The 20,029-nt window shown below is 42.5% G+C and overlaps 1 protein-coding gene across 1 annotated transcript; it reads right to left on the bottom strand.

The window, feature by feature from the left end:
• Positions 1-13,584: 13,584 nt before the first annotated feature.
• LOC103065657 (vasotocin-neurophysin VT-like) lies at positions 13,585-17,922 on the bottom strand. Its single transcript, XM_007432761.1, has 3 exons — positions 17,803-17,922; positions 15,045-15,246; positions 13,585-13,748 (listed from the first exon to the last, which is right to left on the bottom strand). Exons 1-3 carry the CDS (start codon positions 17,920-17,922, stop codon positions 13,585-13,587), a joined length of 486 nt encoding a protein of 161 aa, XP_007432823.1.
• Positions 17,923-20,029: the final 2,107 nt, after the last annotated feature.

The raw sequence follows: 20,029 nt of genomic DNA on the forward strand, positions 1-20,029 counted from the left end.
ATTGGCAACCGCTGCTGGTTGTCGTTTTGATAGAACTGCAAGGGAAAACTCGTCCGGATTTCTTCTTTGATCGCCACCAGCATTTATACTGATGAAAGGCCTGCGTAGGCATGGCATCAGCCGTGTTACTCATTTCTCTTAAAAAGCACAAGACATTGCTCTTCATGCCAGATGTCTCATCTAATATGCCAAGGTCGCAGGCGTGAGGTCAATAAAATATGGACAATTTGCTTTTGCGCATTTTTCCTCTAAACTAGGGGAAAGATATATCAAAGGCCAAGTCTCAAGAAGTCATGGACGTCATTGGGGACGAGCAAGTGGATACTTTTCTTTGTACTTTCAAGAGTTCTGAATGGAGAAGACTAGTTAGTGTCTTCCTTAATGAGACTCTGGCTTGACCTCAGTTTGAGGAGTTGGGATTTCGGTTCCCCAAATGCTCAACCAGCAGGACCAAGGTAACATAAGAACATGAGCAGTGTCCTGTCGGATGGGACCCCTGGCCCATCTGGTCCAGCAGTCTGTTCTCCCAGTGGCCAACTAACTACACAAGGAAACCCATGAGTCTCCCAGCAGATGGCCTTCAGGGGCAGCCCCGCTACCATGAAGGCTAATAGTTATTGATCTCAGGACTTTCATGAATTGGTCCACCCATTTTTGAAGCCAACCACCACATCTCATGGTAAAATATACTTTCCTTGGGAATTCTGGATCTAAACATTCGTGGGTGTCAGATCCTATCCACGTATCAACTACTTCCCTTATGGAGTGCATGATGCACGTTCCAACCTATTGTGTTGTCTTCTCCTTGAAAAAATCCCCACCTGGGAATTCAATTCCAAAGAGAAAAGGTGTTTTGCAAGGGACATGGGTGATCTCATTGCATCCTGTCAAAGAAGGTGCAATTTTAGCTACCCATCCCAGGAAAATATACATTTGAATTAATCTTCCCCCCCCCCAATTAGGCATTTTAAAGAAAGAATATGTACAAGAAGAAATAAAACACATGTAGAAGAAATAAAAAAGCAGGGTAAAGATAGTGGAATAGAATAAGCAAACAAGGGATCTAAATGTATTGTTGAAGGCTTTCACGGCCGGCATACGATGGCTGGTGTGGGTCTTCCGGGCTGTGTGGCTGTGTTCTGGAAGTTTTGTTTCCTAACGTTTCACCAGCACCTGTGACCGGCATCTTCAGAGTGCAGGAGCACAGACAGGAGCAGTTCTCTCTGTGCCCAGGGTGAAGTGACCCTTCTGTGGGTATTTATAGAGATCTGGGGGGGGGGTGTGGGGGGGATCTAAAATTACAAATTTCAATATATCACTAATTACTTACCAAATTATAAAATATAGCACTTTTGAAGAAGAAACTGAGAGTCCCTATTACATTTTAAGCTAAGGATACCTGATAACACAGTATAAGTCACTAACTAGGACTTAGTCCAAATTAGGTCAATACTAGACATCTAATTTTCCGTGAAGTTGAGATATAGTCTCTACATGATGAAAAACTCAGGCGGGATGTTGATCGTGTGGTCCCGGCTACCATCTTGACTTTTTAACCTACCCCCCATCCCCACCCTATGCATGCCCCTGCAATCTAGGAGTTTTGGGACCCTTTTAACAAACTTTGCAGACGTGCTTCAGTGACTTTGGATGAGAATCACGTCTCCAAAAACTACAATTGGTACAAAAGGCAAAGCGGTGCAGGGATCATATGATGCCACTTCTGAAGAGCGTGTATGGATTGCTGGTTGCTACTGAGCACAATTTAAGGGTCTGGTGTTGTCCTTCAAAGCCCTAGATGGGACCCACCTTGAGTACAGCAGACGTGCTCAATTGCACAGATCAATGTTTCTCAACCATGGCAACTTTAAGGTGTGTGGACTTCAACTCCCAGAATTCTAGGAGTTGAAGTCCACACATCTTAAAGTTGCCAAGGTTGAGAAACACTGGCATAGATCTTCAGGAAAGGCCCTTCAAAAGATACCCTTGGCCTTCTAGTAATCAGGACCAGGCCTTTTTCTGAATGGCCCCCAGGCTGTGGAATGGGCTCCCCAAGGAAGGGAGCTTGGCCCTGACTCTTATAATATTTAGAAAAATAGCAAACAACAAGAAGAACCCATCTCTTCCACCCGGCTTTCAATTATTCAGCGAACTGATCCCAGTTTTAATGCTATCTCTGACTGTACTGTTTTATCATTTGGGCTTCTGGTTGTTGCAAACACCTTATCGTACAGGTAGAGAGGCAGGCCACAGATGAAATCGATAAATCCACGACAGATAGATGAACAAGCAAACCGATCATAGACCTTGACGTCTCATCTGCAGTCTGGAGGCACCAATTTCTGAAAAACAGTCTCCGAGTCACCGTTTCAGGGTTGCATTTCTAGCCAACTTTCCAAACAGCGGTGGCTTCTATGCCCATATTATTTTCTCCGTGGCATCTGTCTTTGTGAGGGAGGTTTAAAGAGTCTGGGGAGACGATAAACATTCCTTCCTCCAAGCTGCTGTGACCATGATGAATATAAATGAATAATCCCAACTCTTAATGAATCTCAACGGGGGTCATATTCGTGATTTTCTTTTCTCGTTTGACCTTCATCAGAGCCAGTTGGCCTTTTTGCAAACTCCTCAGCTACGGACAAGGTTTTGAAACACTTAACCGCATTCCCTGCATTGGATTAGTAATCTATCCAACCCCGTTTCAGCTTGGCTAATTGTTTGGGAAGTAACCTTTAGCCCTGGCTTTCTCTGGCATTAATATTGGGCACTTAAGCAAGACTCAAATCGCTAACTGCAAGGTCGAAGAACATTTTCTTCTCAGCCCTGGATTGCAACCAGGACAATCAGCTGGGTGGTCCTAATTATCAGTACTCTTTAAATAACATTTTTTTTTAGAAAGTGGAAAGAGAGAATACGGGACTGTAGAGAGAACTCTGCTTTACAATAGATCTGTGCATGGGCAGAATAAGGAATTAACGGCCATCACCTTGACTTTTTTGACCCCCCTGTAACCAGTCCAACCTTGTTAGGGTCATCTGTTTACCACCATCACTTCAAGTTCAGAGTTCAAAGCTGTGGGGCTAAGTTCCTGCACCATGCTAAGCAGGCTAAATAGAAGTACGTGGTGGGAACTCAGCATGTTTTGTGAACCAGGCCATCACCCTAAGCGATGATACGGTTTGTCACTTTGGACACAGCATGTTAGTTGAATATAGTAATGACATTTTATTAATCTGAGTTGTCCGAAGTATCCTACTTTGGAAGTGTTATATGAAGACCCAGCTCTCTGGAGAAGGCTCTGATGCTTGGAAAAGTGGAAGGAAAGAGAAGAAGAGGAGGACCAGCAGCAAAGGGGATGGACTCAGTCACAATGGCAGAGGCGGGGGGCATTGTTGGGATACTTGAAAAAACAGGTTAGGGATAGATCATCATGGAGAAAATCTATGTGGTTAATAGGAGTCAATAACAACTTGATAGCACATAATCAATCAATCAATCTGAGTTAAGTGTTTTGTGTGACCCTGGGCTTGAATCTGTTCACACATGCTAAGCCATCCTGGTCTGCTGGCTTGTCTATCTATCCAGTATCTACTTGGCTTATCTGCTGCTTCCATCCAGAGCCACTAAGCAGCTAACTAACCCCAATGCAATAATTAGTTTTTAAAAATGCAACATCAAAGCCAAATAAGATAAATTCACAATCAGCCCGGCTGTCTCTAACTAAATCCTGGCATCATCTTTTTTTTTTTACTTCTGACATTCCCAACGGCCCTCTGGAAGAGGCAGGTCTTGACCATCTGCTGAAAGATCAACAGGGATCACCATCCTTGTCTTCCCAGGTAGACGTTCCAGAGGAGGGGGCCTGACAGAGAAGGCTTGTCTCTGGGTCCCTTCGCAAGGACACTCCCAGGGAGCATCTGCAACTTGCCCTCCCTCTTCATTCTTGCTGGATGAACAGGTGCCACTTGGAGAGGTCCTCTCAGAGAGAACCAGAGCCCAAGCCATATATTGGTGGCCTTAGTAATAACCAGAGTCAACAAGGTGGTGTCGCTTGTTAGCGACCGTGTAGATAGATTTTCTCCATAATGAACTGTCCCCAACCTGGTCTTTCAGGTCTTCCAATGGTGCACCCACCGCCGCTGTATCTGGATCTATCCCCATTGCTGCTGGTTGTCCTCTCCTTCTCTTTCCACCTTTCCTGGCATTATAGACTTCTCAAGGGAACAGGGCCTTGCATTGATTGATTGATTGACTGATTGATTGATGTGCCATCAAATTGGTATCAATTCTTAGTAACCACATAGGTAGACCTTCTCAGGATGATCCATCCCCAGCCTGGTCTTCCAGGTCTTCCAATGGTGCACTAATCTCTGCTGTAATCAAACCCATCCACCTTGCTGTTGGTTGTCCTCATCTTCTCTTCCCACCTGTCCTTGTATTATGGACTGTTGCTTGACTGAAGTGCCTGTTTGCTTTAGCTGAACAGGGATGGCATGTTGTGGTCCCATCCACAAAGGAGTGTCATCTGACAGGGCCCAAGAGGAGAGCCTTTTTGCTACATCACCTACCCTTTGGAACATTATTCCCCTCGAGGACAGACTGGCCCCAACCTTGCTGGCCTTCCAGAAGGGCCCAAAAACAGGTCTTGGCCATCTGGCCTGGGGATCCAGTAACGTATGGAGTATGGAGCCTCCAAAGTGGCTGTATTGCTAGGGAAACTGAGTGCGTTTTCCTGCAGATTTTTAAAATGGTTTTTAATGGCTTTTATTGTTTTAAAATGATTTTTGTGGTTACATTTTTGCTTATTTTGTTGTATGGTTTTGTGTTTTGGACTTTGTACACTGCTCAGCATCGCATAGGCAAGATGGGCGGCTATATAAATTTACCGAATGAATGAATGAATGAATGAATGAATGAATGAATAAATAAATAAATAAATAAATAAATAAATAAATAACACTCTTGGTGTCCCTTCCTGGAATGACTTGCCAAACCCTCTCAGAAACACCCACCACCCTGATGAGGCATCTGATTTAGCTTGTTATTATCATCTTCAACCAGTAATTGGACAGGTCGTACCCATCCCTGTAAAGTTCCAAAGATGAGGCTATTCTTGCTCCCGGGGAGCAAATGCTGCATGACAGAGATGCAATGGGGGCAGTTCCTGTGCCCCCAGTGATCCCACCAGCTTCTGTGAGCAAGACTTCACCTCTGGCTTCCTTCGTGGAAGAATGTTGGGAAGCAACACATGTTGAAATGCTTGTGATTTGCTTGTCAGCATCACTATCTCCTGGGTGGGAAAAGTGGAAAAGGGCAGCTTAAAGCTCTGCCCACCCCTTGGCTCCACCCTCCCTTCTGCCCCGCCTCCTCCCTTAGAATGCATAAAAGGGGCTTTGTCTGAACTGCAACCTTCCTTCAGCAAAGGAGACGCTTGGTCAAGGCAAATTTGAAACTTTGGAAATTGAGGGGTGGATGGGCAAGCCAGCCCCTTTTCTTCCTGGTTCACAATTTGTGAACCAATTTTTCTTGAATCTCGTCAGCCGTGCAGCTTTTTCTAAAGGGGGAACAGGGTGGTGGAGCTGATTTACCTGGGCTTGTTGAGCAAGGGGACTTTATATAGCAGAGTTTGGTTTCCTAACAGTTTTCCCCACACTTGGTGTCTTCCTTGTAAAGTTGAGATCGCTGCATATGTGGGCTGAATTGAGGACTTTTCTCACCAGCTTTGCAAACATGAAAGGAGGATGCTACATTGGACACTCTGGTCAGTATCTTAATCTATAAAAAGAGCAGAGAACATACCAATGGTTATGTTGGGACAGGTAAGTGCTGGATCCATTGAGACCAAGATGTCATGATTTTGGGGGGAAAGTTGAAGGATACTTAAGAAAGATATAATTTCTGAAGGCATACATGCAATTTATGTTTCGTTGTCTTTATGGATTATCTAAGCTGCCTTTGGGTATGGTCAAAATGTGGGATGGATAAATAATTTCACTTTAATCTGTTATAAACATATGTCTGAATGGGTTGATCCAGCTGTGGGCATCAGCGGGCAGAAACAAAAAAGGGATGCTCCAGCAAATGTTAGCTGTGATGATACTAATGGAAGCAAGCAAGATATAGGAGCAGAGGAACTAAGGTAGGTTTCTCAGAAAGTATCCACAGTTGAGAAATGCATGAGGGTCAACTGAAACATCACAGAAATCATAAACGATTGTTTGAATTTTCTAGAACTTTTCCTTCAGGTCAACCCAAAAGAATCTCCTGCTGGCTGCCCTCAACGTGATCATTGATATCAACTGATATCAGTGAGACATATGCTTATGTAAGTGTGCAGGAACATCAATCCTGGATATGACTAACGTCTGATTCCAACATGGTTACTGCTGGGCTGGATTTGATTATAGGTCCTCAGCAAATGCACTTTATTAGGACAGCTGAATTTAATAAAATGAGTTTTTGTCTATTTTAAAGGATGAGAGTCTTATTAAAAATGTTAGGAGAAACCCTCAATTAACCACAGCCAAGATGAGCAGCAGAACTCAATATCTGTGGGTCCACCTGGTGATGGCCTCGGTATTTGGAAGACTGTAACTTGGAATGTAAGAGATGTAAATGGATAATGAATAAAATGAAAGATAACTTGTGTGTTTCTGAAACTAAAAGAAAGGGAAGGGTGCAGTAGATTTAAATGGCGATCTGTTCTTGTAGAGCAGAACTGATTGAAGATAATATTTGCACATTTTGCTCCAGTGAATGGTGTTAATGGAAGAACCAGAGATGAGTTATGAGAAAATGTATGCAACAATCTGAACAAATGTGATCAAGGGAAAAGAATAATTTTGTTAGGTGACGTGAATGGATGAGTGGGAGCACGATGAAAGTGATTGGCCATTCAGAGTCTCACAAATGAATAAGAATGATGACTGTTTGGTGAGTATTTCTTAGAAAAGGTCTGTTTGAAGCAACAGCCTATTTTTGGATGTGCAGGAAAAAGGAATGAATTGGAAAGCATAACTAATAGCATAGGATGGAAAATCAATAAAATCAGTGAAGGATGCAAGAATGATGAAAGGTTCTGAATGTAGGAGGGACCACTTTTTGGTAGTGTCAAGAGTGAATCATGGGGAAAAGTGGACATGGAAGAAAAGGAAAGAAGTGAAATAAATTAGTGATAAAGAAGAACAATTGCAGAAGGAGAAAGTACAAGGGCTGTGTGAAGAACTATTAGAAGACAGATCTAAGCAATAGAAGAGAATATATGTAGCTCACGACTGAACTGTGGAGTCCTTGGGGTTCTCTGAGCTTGGTGTTTTCTTGCAGACATTGTGTTACCTGTGCCTCCAGTGCCTGAAGATGTTCCCTAGCCAGGTAACAAAACATCTGCAAGAAAACAATCAAGCTCAGAGAACCCCAAGGACTCCATAGATCTAATCCGGCAGCAGAATGAATGGAAAGTGGGTGTAAGGAAAGGAAATATTGAAGCTGCTTGGAACAGAATTAAGTTACAGACATATATGGAGTTAAGTAATAGGAAGTATGGAAAAAGGACAGTTGATGACAGTGAAAGGGACTGTGGATGAGAAAAATGCATATAAGAGAATGCTGCAAAAATGAGAATGAAAGAAAGTGATTGTTGAATGTATTTATAGGGAAATTGGGAATTGCAAAGAATATTGTCAAAGAGAGTGAGGAACAGTTAAGATTAAATGAGGCAGAAAAAATGCCTAGTGATTCCAATGGAAATTTTTAAAAATGTTTTGGAAGTGGGTGAAAGAGAGATTCAACAAGGAGCTTCAGGAAGAATGAAATTAACGAGGATTCCCAGAGAAGAAATGGCAGACTGAAGACGGCTCTGCGAAAAGTGGAGCTAATGATTGCAGTGGAATGAAGAGCCGGGGAATAGGCAGGCTCTTTGATAATTCCTCTCCAGAAAAGGAGAGGACTTGAGATCACCTACAAGTGCTCCAGACAGCTGCTTCTCATGAGGAGACCACAAAATAGTCTCTGGCGGGTTTAGAGATCTGGGAGACGAGGGAATAGTCATCTTGCTCAAACCACAGTTGGTGCCTTCAAAAGGACACTAAGTTTGCATAGTTCCTTTTTCTAACCACTTCAGAAATTGCTTGTTAACCACTTTTCAGCTATTAGGAACCTCTGGATTGACATGTTTGACAGCACCAGGTGAGTTTCCTTTAATCCTTAGTGAAAGAAGTTTTAACTACAAATTTAAGATTTTTTTTTTTAATAAACAGCAAAAGGGTGATTAAAACGTTGATTTTGATTTTGGAAAGCTACAAATGGACTAAAGGTCCAGATAAACTTGGAATAAGGTTTTGGAAGTAATTATAAAGAATCTTCCTCAAGAGAAAATACTTTTGTTTTAATTAAAAAAAAAAGATTTAAAAATTAGACACTAGAGGGAACTAGAGGGTATAAAAGACTACACTTAAAGGAGAAGAACACTTAAACTCAACTTACAATTATAGAATGAAGTAAAATCTTTTAACATGGATCCAGAAGTTAATAGTGTCTGCCTCCATAGATAGACTATGTCTAAAAGATGTTATGGAAGAGCCACAAGTTCTACCTGACAAGATCAAGACTGACATGGAAAAAGATGTTACACAGGACATACAAAAGAAACTGATTGATGTCTTAATAATGAAAAGATATATACAAATAACAAACCATGAGAATGGCCTGGATAATGTTCTTATATTGGATTTACAAAAGAGACTTGTTAAAGTTTTGAAGAATTTTGTGAAAAGGAACAAGGAAAAAATAAAAAGAAATCAAGTTCTATGACATTATTTGAAGGGACTAAAGATTAATATTGTTAGAAGTAAAAGGAAGGAATATAAAGTTGGTTTATTTGATCAAGGTTAAAATAGATATGTTGTTATCTCTGGTAACCCTTAATGGACTTTTGCTGACATCAGGACTGAAATGATGAGGTTTTATGGTTTTGATTATAGATAAGAGATCAGCTATGGGAGGAAGAGATCATTTGTTGTATTTTAAGAGAAGGTAATCAGTTACTAAAATTGTTTATACTTATTGTGATGAAGGTGGGAAATCACTTCTCTATATATTTCTTTTCTTTTTCTTTACTATATTTTTATTTTTATTTTTTTCTTTTCTATTTCTATTTCTATTTCTTTTTCTCTTTTTCCTTTTTCCTTTTTTTTCCTGCACCTTCTACTCTTTCTTTTTATACTTCTATTTTTTTGAGTTTGTATTAGTTTTTACTGTTGTAATTATAATCTTTAATAAAATTACTATAAGCAAGAAGAATGAAATTAAAATAAAAATGATGAAATGTGTTAGGGAACCTTGGAAAGAAAAATTTGTACAGGAATTATAATAATACATCAAAAAGGAGAACTGAAATGAATGTTTTTTAGGTCCCAAGGAAAAAATGATGAAAAGAATGTCATAAATGCTGCGAAAATATTGGAAAATGGTAAGGCTTCAGGTGTAGATGGTGTAACTGGAGAGATGTTTACATCTGGATGTACTTTGCTTATGAAGTATCTGTGTGACTTGGTTCAAGTGTGCGTGAAGGCTGCCTCTGGGCTGAATGAATGGAAGAATGATGCTCTTGTTTCCCTTCCTAAAAGGAAAGAGAGCAAGAATGAATGAAAAACATTGTGGGATGAGTTTGTTCATTTTGAATTCTGATTGAAAAGGTACAACATGTGGCATCAAAGCTAATTTGGGAAGTGTGGTGTGGTTTGTACTGGACAGGATTTGTGGAGAGGAAAGTTTTGCTCTTCAGCTGGTAACTGAGATACAGTATGAACGTGAGAAAGTTGATTTACAAAAAGGATATGATAAAGTAAATAGGCCTGAATTATGCCATATTTGCATGAGTAGAGAGTTGGTTTCATGGAGAAAATCTATCTGTGTGGTTGCCAGGAGTCAAAAGCAACTTGATGGCATATAATCAGTCATTCAATCAATCAATCAACAATGTTGGTTAGTTGCTGAAGAACAATCAGTGTTGGAAGTACCACATTCTTATTGGATGCAGGGAGAGTGGATAGGGAAGAGTGTGGGTAGGAAAAGCAAGCAAGAGGATCAAGAATAAGTATGTGCTGAATGAATATGGATTAAATACAAAAGGGGTCCTCATTCATTCTCTCGAAAAGAATTCTTTCTAAATTCCTTTTGCACTTGCTGGAGGCTCCTTGTTTAACCCTTTTTGACCCATTTCCAAAATTTGTTTTGGTTTCCATCAAAATAGTTCAGGATTTTTTTCTGCCTGTGTTTTGCTCTGACCTATATGCTTTGCAACTGTTTCTCTCGCCAACTATATCTTTCTCTCATCCTCCTTGTCTCTCATCCACAGCCTCTTTCACTTCATCATTCCTCCAAGCCTCCTTTTCCCTACTTCGCATTAGTGTAACTCTACACAATTGTGTGGCATTCTGTAACATAATTCTATTTGAGACAGATTTCACATCCTCTTCCTTACATTCACATTCCATTTTTCTGTTGGGAGACGAATCACTCTTTCCATACCTTTTCATTTATGGTTCATTTTCTCTACCTGGAGTCTTCCTCTTTTCAATCTGGCTTCTTTTACTTCTTTCCTTTTCTTCCATATCTTCTTTTCCCCAAGATTCCCTCCTTTCATTACCAAAAAACAGTCTGTGCACCATCAGAAATTTACAACCTTTGCTAATATTCTTCTTTCATCATAACCGACTAATCAGACCAATCATTCTTTTAGATGTGTATTGATTCCCTTGCCATGTGTATTTATGGACAGACTTATGCTTAAATCTTATATTCAAAACAAGCCTATTTCTAATTAGATACCCACTAATCAGCACTCTCCTTCATTCCTGGTCATCTGAATGGCCCAGTCACTTTTTCTGCCCTCTCTTTTCCCGTTTCCACCCATCCATTCATTTTACCTAGCAGTGTACATTTTTTACCTCATCTCTGGTCCTTTGGTCATCACCATTCAAGGAGCATAACATGCAGCTATCACCAACTTATGGATTACTGTGGAGTTCTTGGTGTTCTCTGAGCTTGGTTGTTTTATGGCAGATGTTTCATTACCTGACTAGATAACATCTTCACTGCACCTCAGTGGCACTGAAGAAGTTACCTAGACAGGTAACAAAATGTTTGCAAGAAAGCAACCAAGCTCAGAGAATACCAAGAACTCCACAGTTCAACCCTGAGCTACATATATTCTCTTTTATGGATTACTACTATTGCTTTCATTTGCACCCACAGCACTCTATAAGCATTATAAATATTTTAGCCCTGTCATTTATAATTAAACTGACATTTTCCCATTCATGCGCATATTCATCAACACGAGATCAGACCTTCTTTGAGTTTCACAGACAAGCAGCCTAGATAGATATTTCCCTTTCATTCATTCATTCATTCATTCATTCATTCATTCATTCATTCATTCATTCATTCCTTTCATTCATTAATTCATCTTTGTCACCAGTTACTCCTCTTCCTTTCCAAATCTCAATCTTCCATATTTCATGGACATCATCAGATGGTGCCTAGATATTGACCTCTGCTACCCATCAAGGCTTTGGTCAACTAAGGCCTTTTAGTAAGACAGAGGAGATGTATAGTAGGCTGCTGTGATGGAATGGAATTATGAAAGCCAGGCTCAGGGAGATAAACATTTTCTTAGCTCGCCGGAGAAGCGTGGGCGCAACAAAAGGATGAGACTGGCACCTCCCTGAGGAATTCACACTGTTGTGGCTGGCTGACTTGGGAGCTGGGGTTTCAGTCTGGAAAGATTCTTGCTAGAGGTTGTAGCTAATAAACATAGCTGAACTGAATCTGCATTGTCTCTTGGAGTTCCTTGGGCTAGGCCTGACATCAATCTTCCCAGACTCAAACTCCATGTCCCAAGTCAGCCAGCCACAACAATGTGAATTCCTCGGGGAGGTGCCAGTCTCATCCTCTTGTAGTTCCCATGCTCCTCCGGCGAGCTAAGAAAATGCTTATCTCCCTGAGCCTGGCCTTCATAATTCCATTCCATCACAGCTGCTGATTGAGACTTGTATCTATGCCATGTAGAAGATTCCTGGCTAACTGAAAATACAGTTTTGGGACCTTTTGACCACCCTGTCACAAACCCAACCAAAGGCCAGATTTTCTATGCAAACTAGGATCTCTGTTTTAGAGACAACCTTGTAAGCCAAGATACTGTTCCCCACTTTCCATGACACACCTTGGGATACGTGGATGGGAAATGTTTCATATGAAACCAGGGGTTCAATCTATACTCTAAACATATATGATAATTTTCCACTCTAACTATTTTGGCATCCCACAATGAATCCTGGGAATTTTAACTGGTGTGATGCTGGCTGTGTTCACACGATCACACCTAATTAAGTCAAGCAGTTGCATTCACACAACATCCAACTTAGCTAGTTTTAACCTTAGTTAAGTTTTGTGTGTGCGGTTGGCTTAGGATGTTGTGAGGATCCAACCTGTTTCAAGCAGATGTTTCAAGTTATTGTTCAAACTTGAACATGAGTTCATTAATAACTTTGTTTAATGTGTTGTGGGAATGAGCCACTGAGGATTATTCTACAGACTGTCTAAGCCGTTCTATCTCATTTCCTTCCATGTTTCATATTGAATAAGTTTAAGTCAGAAGCGTGGATATACGTGGAATGAATCCTAAACGATTTTGGTAGTAGGTGTTCTTTCCCAGAGCAAAATACGATTGGGGGAGGAGCGGGCATCTTTGTAAGATCATGCCAGAATTTAATTTGTTCTTCTTGTATTTCCAGACAGTTATTCACCACTTTACAATGGAGGAGGGTGGGATAAATTGTGGATTTTTCCAGTCTCTCTGCACCAATTCACCCATTTATGGTGAGAATGCAGTGGTGCATGGTGTTCAAACACAAAATCGAACTCAAAGCCCATATTCATACAACATACTGACCAATGAGGGATTGTTTGCAGGTTGTGTGAAACCAACTCCTGCAGGAGCTTATAACTTGGTGTGTCATGCAAGCTCTGCAAACAGAACAAACAATTGTTCAGTAAATCTCAGATTAGGCCAGTGTTTCTCAACCTGAGGGATTTTAAGATGTGTGGACTTCAACTCCCAGAATTCCCCAGCCAGCATGGCTGGCTGGAGAATTCTGGGAGTTGAAGTCCACACATCTTAAAGTCCCTCAGGTTGAGAAACACTGAATTAGGCTGTGGAAAAAGCCTAACAACACCTCCTTGGAATTATAGACCAAAAATTACCAGTCTTTGTGTCCTTTAGAGATCTTTAAAACTATATATAACTCCAAAAGGACCCCCGGTCCCTACTTTACAGAAAGAAGAGGGGTTTGCTGCTTTCGAGAATTTCCTCCCCTTACCTTCCAGAGGCGCTTGACGTTGCAAGGGGCTTCTCTTCGTAAATGACCCCAAACCAAATTTGTCACACAATGCAAGAAGACTTTTATTTATTTATAATTTGGGGGGGGTAGAGTATTTACATCGTATTCTCAAAGGGTTAGAGGCCTTCGGGCTGCTTCTGGTCCTAAGGCCGTTACGCCAACGAAGCTCCATCGCTCCTGCGCCTTAATAAAATAGCTGCTTTCCTGGTTGTTGCTTGTTGGCCAGATGCATCAGTCTGAGCAGGAGGTCTCCGGCTGAGCCATCCAGCAGGGTCAGATTCCTTTCCGAGGACGTTCGGCCCCGGTCGTTGTTCTCATCACCGCAGGAGGCATCGGAGACGCAGCTCTCTTTGAAAGGAGGGGAAGGAGAAGAACGGGTTGAGTTTCTGCACCGCAGGCGATGCCTCCGGGGTCAGCCCCACACAGGGAGGGGTTTCCTGGCCCTCACTTCCGGGGTTTTAGCAGCCACGCGCTCTGCCTGGGGTTAGGGTTGCCCCCCAGCCGTGGAAAGCATTGTCCTTTTGATTTCTGCAAATTAAAGGCCTGGGAATAGGCCAGACCACTTTTCATTCTGGCCAATGGACAGGCCACGATGCCTGCTCTTTCCAGCACACACAGTTTGTTTAAGGGGGGGGCACCTTTATAGGATTGCAGGGTTTCTCTATGGAGCTGAGAAACCCGGCCGCGAGGGAGAGGAAAATGCCGATATGGGTCGTCCTGTTTAGTGACTGCAATTGGTTCTGACGACTCAGCGGTCAAGCGAAATATGTGACTGAGAGAGACACTGCAAAGATCTCTGGTTGCTGCGGTCTCATTTAGATAAAGTTCTCTCCTACCGTCTCCTGTGCCTGACCCGTTTTTTTTTCCTTTTTTTTTTTTTGCCCCCTCACAGGGCGGAGAGTTGCTTAAACAAGCTCTCTCTTCCTGATCTGCTTTTCTCCTCCAGGCAGCGTGGCTAAACAGTGCTCAGGTGAATCAACAAACTCAGGGCTACCACATAATGAGTTGATTAGATCCCTCCCATCAGCTGGCAACCGCTGCCTGAAACTGACCGGATCTTAATCAGTTTCACCCTGAAGGCTTTTGTTGTCCTAAAGGGCTGCGTGGATTGGAAAACTACTTTTTTACTACCGTTTATTACCATTGTATTTCCAAACAGTCGCTATCCAAGGCAGTTGCTAAACGAGGACTCCCTGTATTGTCTTGATTCATGCAGGAAAGAAAGAGAAGATGATCTCCACTGCTGGAACCTTTGCAGATACCTCAGACTTTAACTCCCAGAATTCCTGGGGCTAATAGGAATCCTGGGAGTTGAGGCCCAATGCATCTGGAAGGCATCTGTCTATAGCAATTTTCTCAACCTTGGCCGCTTTAAGATGTGTGGACTTCAACTCCCAGAATTCCCCAGCCAGCAAGGCTGGCTGGGGAATTCTGGGAGTTGAAGTCCACACATCTTAAAGCGGCCAAGGTTGAGAAACACTGGGGTAGAGAACAGAATGTTTTAGGGCTTAAGAAAAAAAATGCACACCACTGATCATAATAAAATCTGGCTGAATTAGTGGAATTAGGGTTTTGCATCTCATCCGGTTTTTCTTTTTCTCTCCGCCTCCCCCACCCCGCTCCTGGCTCTCCCCCAATAAATACCGTCATTGCAGCAAATGCCAGAGGTAGCACATCGCCCGCCCGCGCTGCAGGGCTTCCCACCGGCCTCACAAGGAGAAGGGAGAAAATTTTCCTCCAGGCAACGCAGAGTCTCAGAAGTACCAAAATAGCAACCCAGCTCTTCCCCGCAACAGATGCTGGGGCCAAAGCAGTTCCCTTTGTTTCCAGGACCGCAAGGGATACACTACAAGGGATGGGGAGAAGTGAAAAGGAGAGGATTAACATCTGGAGGCATAAGTTCACACTAAGCTCCGGAAGCCCCTTCCCACCGCTAAATCCCCAAACATTGAGGTAGACTGCTGCTAAACCTGGAGGTTCCCTAAATGGCCATCACAGGAGGCCAATCCTTCAAGCCTCTTTCAAAAGCCATGGGACATTCTCATCCCAGGCACGCTTACCCAGGAGTATGCCAGAGAAAGCCAAAGTGGTAAAATGAAAAATGTAAGGGACCAGGACTGGTATAAAACTTTGAAAGCCACACAGCTCCCAGGAATACCACGGTGAGTAAGTTGGGAGAGATCAGACCTCGTTAGTTTAACCTGATGCTGAGTTCGTTGTTCCCTAGCCGCGTCCAGCCCTCATAAAAAGTTTCGGGCAGCTGTTCCCAAGACGGGATCTCTGGATTCTGCCTGTGGACCTTGCAGGAGAGCCGTGTTAGTTTATGGTAGCCAAAAATCAGGAGGAGTCTGGCAGCACATTTTCGGACTAACCAATTTTACTAAAAGGCAGAAGCTTTCTGCCTGGGAACTCTGAAAGCTGTAATCATAGCCTGCGTGAAGCGGGTTGGATAAAGCCGGTTAACCTGCGGTGTTAGCTTGCCATTGCTCATCTAGGTGGGCGCCCCTAGCTCACTTCACTTGATCTCAAAAAGCCGAACAAGGTCGAACCTGGTTAAGACTTGGATGGGAGACCACAAGGAAACCCCAGGGCTATCGCTTAGCCTGGGAAATCTAAAAATAACCCTAGGAGAAGGAAATAGCGTGTCTTCCACGTGGTTGCCAAGAAAACAATAGGTAATCCCCAGGAACTGAGTTCAGTTCCAAGGAGACTTGAATTTAGAGCTTGGATGGGAAATCACAAGGAAATCCCAGGGCTGTAAACTAGATTGGGTAGTCAAAAAACATCTCAGAATGAAGCAATGGTACAGCTGGCAAAAAAATCCACAACCACATGGTCGTGTCCGTGCAGGATTTGAATTCTAGGGTATCTTTACCTAACGTAGCTTTACTCTTATATCTTGCTTTAGTATTCCTCGCCACTTTCACTGAACAAAGTGGTGGGACTCTCTGCAAGTCCTTTTTCTTGGCCACAAGGTTCACGGACTTTTTTCTTTTCTTTTCTTCTTTTCTCACAATAATCTGTCATTCTGCAAAGGTGATCAGATTTAACAAGCTGATGGCACTGAATCGTTTAGCTACAATTTCCACTGGTGTGATTTCATGGAAGAAAAGGAATCATTTTCTCCTAAAAGAATACTGTATTTATATTGCTTTATCTCTTCCAAGCAAGCTGCTTAAATCAGAATAGCAATATTTACTACAATGGGATGGTTGTGGTGTAAATAGATTAACTTGTTTTACGCTGAGAAGGTTGCCTCAAATACGCATAATCTTCCATCTGGCTTTAGTTTATTTTTAGAGGCATACCTATTTTGTATACACAGGTATCTTTTAAGGACAACTGTGTGTACCGATATTAGCAACATCTCTTTGAAGAATCACAGTGTGCAAGATATTAGCAAACCTCTGTATTTATTTTGAGGTTGATTTCCAAAGACCTAAATGTTGTAAAAAAGTCAAGAATTGAGTTGGCTATTTTTTCCCAATCTGTTGACAGCTTTATACCAAACACAGAAAGGGTAAAAAAAAATTAAGACTCTAAACTTTAGCGGAATATGTTTCATTTATTAATTATATTAAATGACGGAGTAAAGATACTGAATTCATTGGATTTCATCTGTGTAGACAAGCTTAGAATTGTGTTGGAAAAGCAATGGTGGCTTATGGATTAAATCACCATCAATAGGCTGGCATTATTGGATATTACATGAAATAACAAAAATGAATTTACAGATACCTAGGTTTGCACAGTACACCCAACTTAATTGTGCAGCTACGTGTTTTGCACCACTGAACCATTAGCTACCTAACCGAATAGGCAGGATTCTCACAACCCTTACCCACCCCCAACACACACAAACCAAGCTTAGCACCAAACTAAGCTTTTCAAGTTTTGCTTCTGTGTCTTCTAGATGTTTAACGAACTTGATACAGCATCTTATGCCTACAGAGCCACAGTTTTGTAAAGAAAAGGGTGAAAACCATCCAATGCACTTTAAAAGAAAGTTATGCACTTGAAGTATTTGGGTATTAAAATGCCTCTCTCGGTAAACCTGCATACTTTTTAGCCATGTTCCCATATAGGTGCGCCACCTTACCCCCAACTTGGTGTCCTCTGGTGAATTGCAAACTCACCATCTCCAACCAGCACAGATCTATCAAGATTTCAAGATTCAGTTTTGCTCCTATATTCTCCCCTGTGCTCTTTCACCTTTGGGGGGGGTTACCTTTCAGGTCACAGGTGTGGCTCACTGACAGAGCCACCACCCTGCTTGAAACTAAAAGTTTGGTAATGTAGGGAGAAGGGAAGGAGAATGGGAAGGAGGAGAAGACCCCGCTTGGAATTGTTCTTCCTCGAGGATGAAGGCTGGAAGGGTGAGTCCTGGGACTCTCTGCCTTACCTGTCGGATTTCTGCATCGGGCAGTGCTCTCTTTCCTCCCCGGGGGCAGTTCTGGATGTAGCAGGCTGAAGACATGGCGAGAAGGCAGAAGAGATAAACAGCAAGAGCCCCAGCCGGCATTTTAGAAGGCTTGGCAAACGGGCAATCCTACTGGCTTGCCTTCTTGCCGTTTGCATCTGATTCCTGCCTGGATCCCCTGCCTATTTATACTGTTTGGATCAATTATTTGGAGCCACGTAATGCTGCCCCCATCATTGCTGGAGGGGTGCCCCCCTCCCTACACACGCTTCCCACCAGCAAGCTAACCTCCGATCGGATGCAATAATTGAGCAATTCAGTGCAGAGACCAGTTCATCTTTCCCAAGCTGCTGCTTTATTGTCACCTAATTATTTTTAATAAAGGCATCATAAAAATTGCGAGTCGGACGGCCTGCCCCACTGGAAAATGCGGGGATGGAGTTGGCTTGCAGCAATGAGACTAAGAACAGGGTGATTTTCCTCTAGCTGGATGTCCAAAACCTATTTTTCCGGTGGGGATGTTTTTCTGTTAAAACTACGTAAGCATCGCTAGGTTGGCTGTAGAAAGCATCAACATTCTCCCCCACTTTTAAAAGCATATGCCACACTTTGAAGTAACATCTGGCACGATGCTTTCCTAGAACAATAAAGGTGTGGTCATATGTTTTATGTTTTGAAAAGCTTGCTTGACTTACTAACTCCTGGGGACCACATGTACCCATACAGTTTGCTACTGCCTTATAGATTTTTTTTTTTTAACTTTCCAATCTAGAAATTTCTGGTGGTCTCCTCTCCAGCCACACCACCTGTTATGTAAAGATTGCTAATTCTCTATTGAACATGCGAGTAGGCAATCCACCTCTATTCCTTCAGTCCAAAAAGTCCAGTCGATGCAGATGTTGGATGTGTCTTCTGTTTGCCAACGGACCAGCTTATGAACCCCATTGGCTGGTCAGTGGAAATAGAGCTCTAACTTCTGCCATTGCCAGCAACAGGAGACCCATCCCTGAGCAGAATTGCTGAGAGCCAAGAGAATTCAGTTCCTTATTTCCCCAGCCCTGCTGGAAATTTTGCAAAGCAGAGTTGCAAGCAGGTTGATGAGAAGGAGAGATCGTTTTGGCAGCATCGCTCCACCAGCTCTGTTCAAGAGGAGCCAGGAATGAATATCTGGGTGTGTGAGAGAGACAGAGGGAGAGCAACCATGAATAAGGGTGTGTAAATGTGTTCAGGTGGTGCTACCCAGGCAGCCCCCAAACAAAGTTTTTACCCACCAATTTAAAAAACACACGAGTTTATTAGTTTAACTGACAAACGTCAAGTTCATAAGGGAGCGATGTTCTTTGCAACATTTCTCTTAAATTTTCAGCACTAAGAGAGCCAGTTTGGTCTAATGCAGTGTTTCTCAAACTTGGGAATGTTAAGATGTGTGGACTTCAACTCCCAGAATTCATCGCAGATTAGGCCAGTGTTTCTCAACGTCAGGGACTTTAAGATGTGTGGACTTCAACTCCTAGAATTCCCTAGCCAGCCATGCTGGCTGGGGAATTCTGGGAGTTGAAGTCCACACATCTTAACTTGCCAAGTTTGAAAAACAGTGGTCTAGTGGTTAAGGCTCCAGGTGAGAAAGCAGGAGGCTGCGAGTTCTAGTTCTACCTTAGGCATGAAAGCCAGCTGGGTGACTTTGGGCCAGTCCCTCTCTCTCAGCCCATGACATCAGGCTTGGATGACAAGCTGGTCGGTCAATTCCTGTTGCAACCAATGGATCAACATTCAGTTGATCCAAAAAAGAAAAGAAAAGAAAAGAAAATTGGACCCTGCACCTGCAGGAAAAACGCTAGGAAGAAAAAAAAAATTGCATATTGGTGAATTGGTTTCTCAGCCTGATGTTCTCCAGATGTTGCGCAACCAATCTAAGGTCACCAGGTTGGATCAACCAGAAGAGAGGAACACCATGAAAGGAGCTGGGTTTAAAGCATAGGTCCTTTCTATCTGCACTTTAAAATTCACTGAGTGCTGAAAGAATTTGTCTACTGTCCTGAATTCTGGAAGAGAAGAACACCATGATTCCGGTGTGGGATTGTCACAGGAAATGGAAAAGAATATGCTAAAGAAGACTTTTCAGTTTAAGCATTTCTTTTTCTTTTCCTTCACTTCAAGAGAAGGTTTTGGCTGAACGGCATGAGCTTGTGGATCCATCCATTACGGTGTC

Source organism: Python bivittatus, unplaced genomic scaffold (genome assembly GCF_059951505.1).
Source record: "Python bivittatus isolate LINGU-HERP-01145 unplaced genomic scaffold, Pbiv_v1 ctg000070_np1212, whole genome shotgun sequence".
Taxonomy (NCBI): domain Eukaryota; kingdom Metazoa; phylum Chordata; class Lepidosauria; order Squamata; family Pythonidae; genus Python; species Python bivittatus.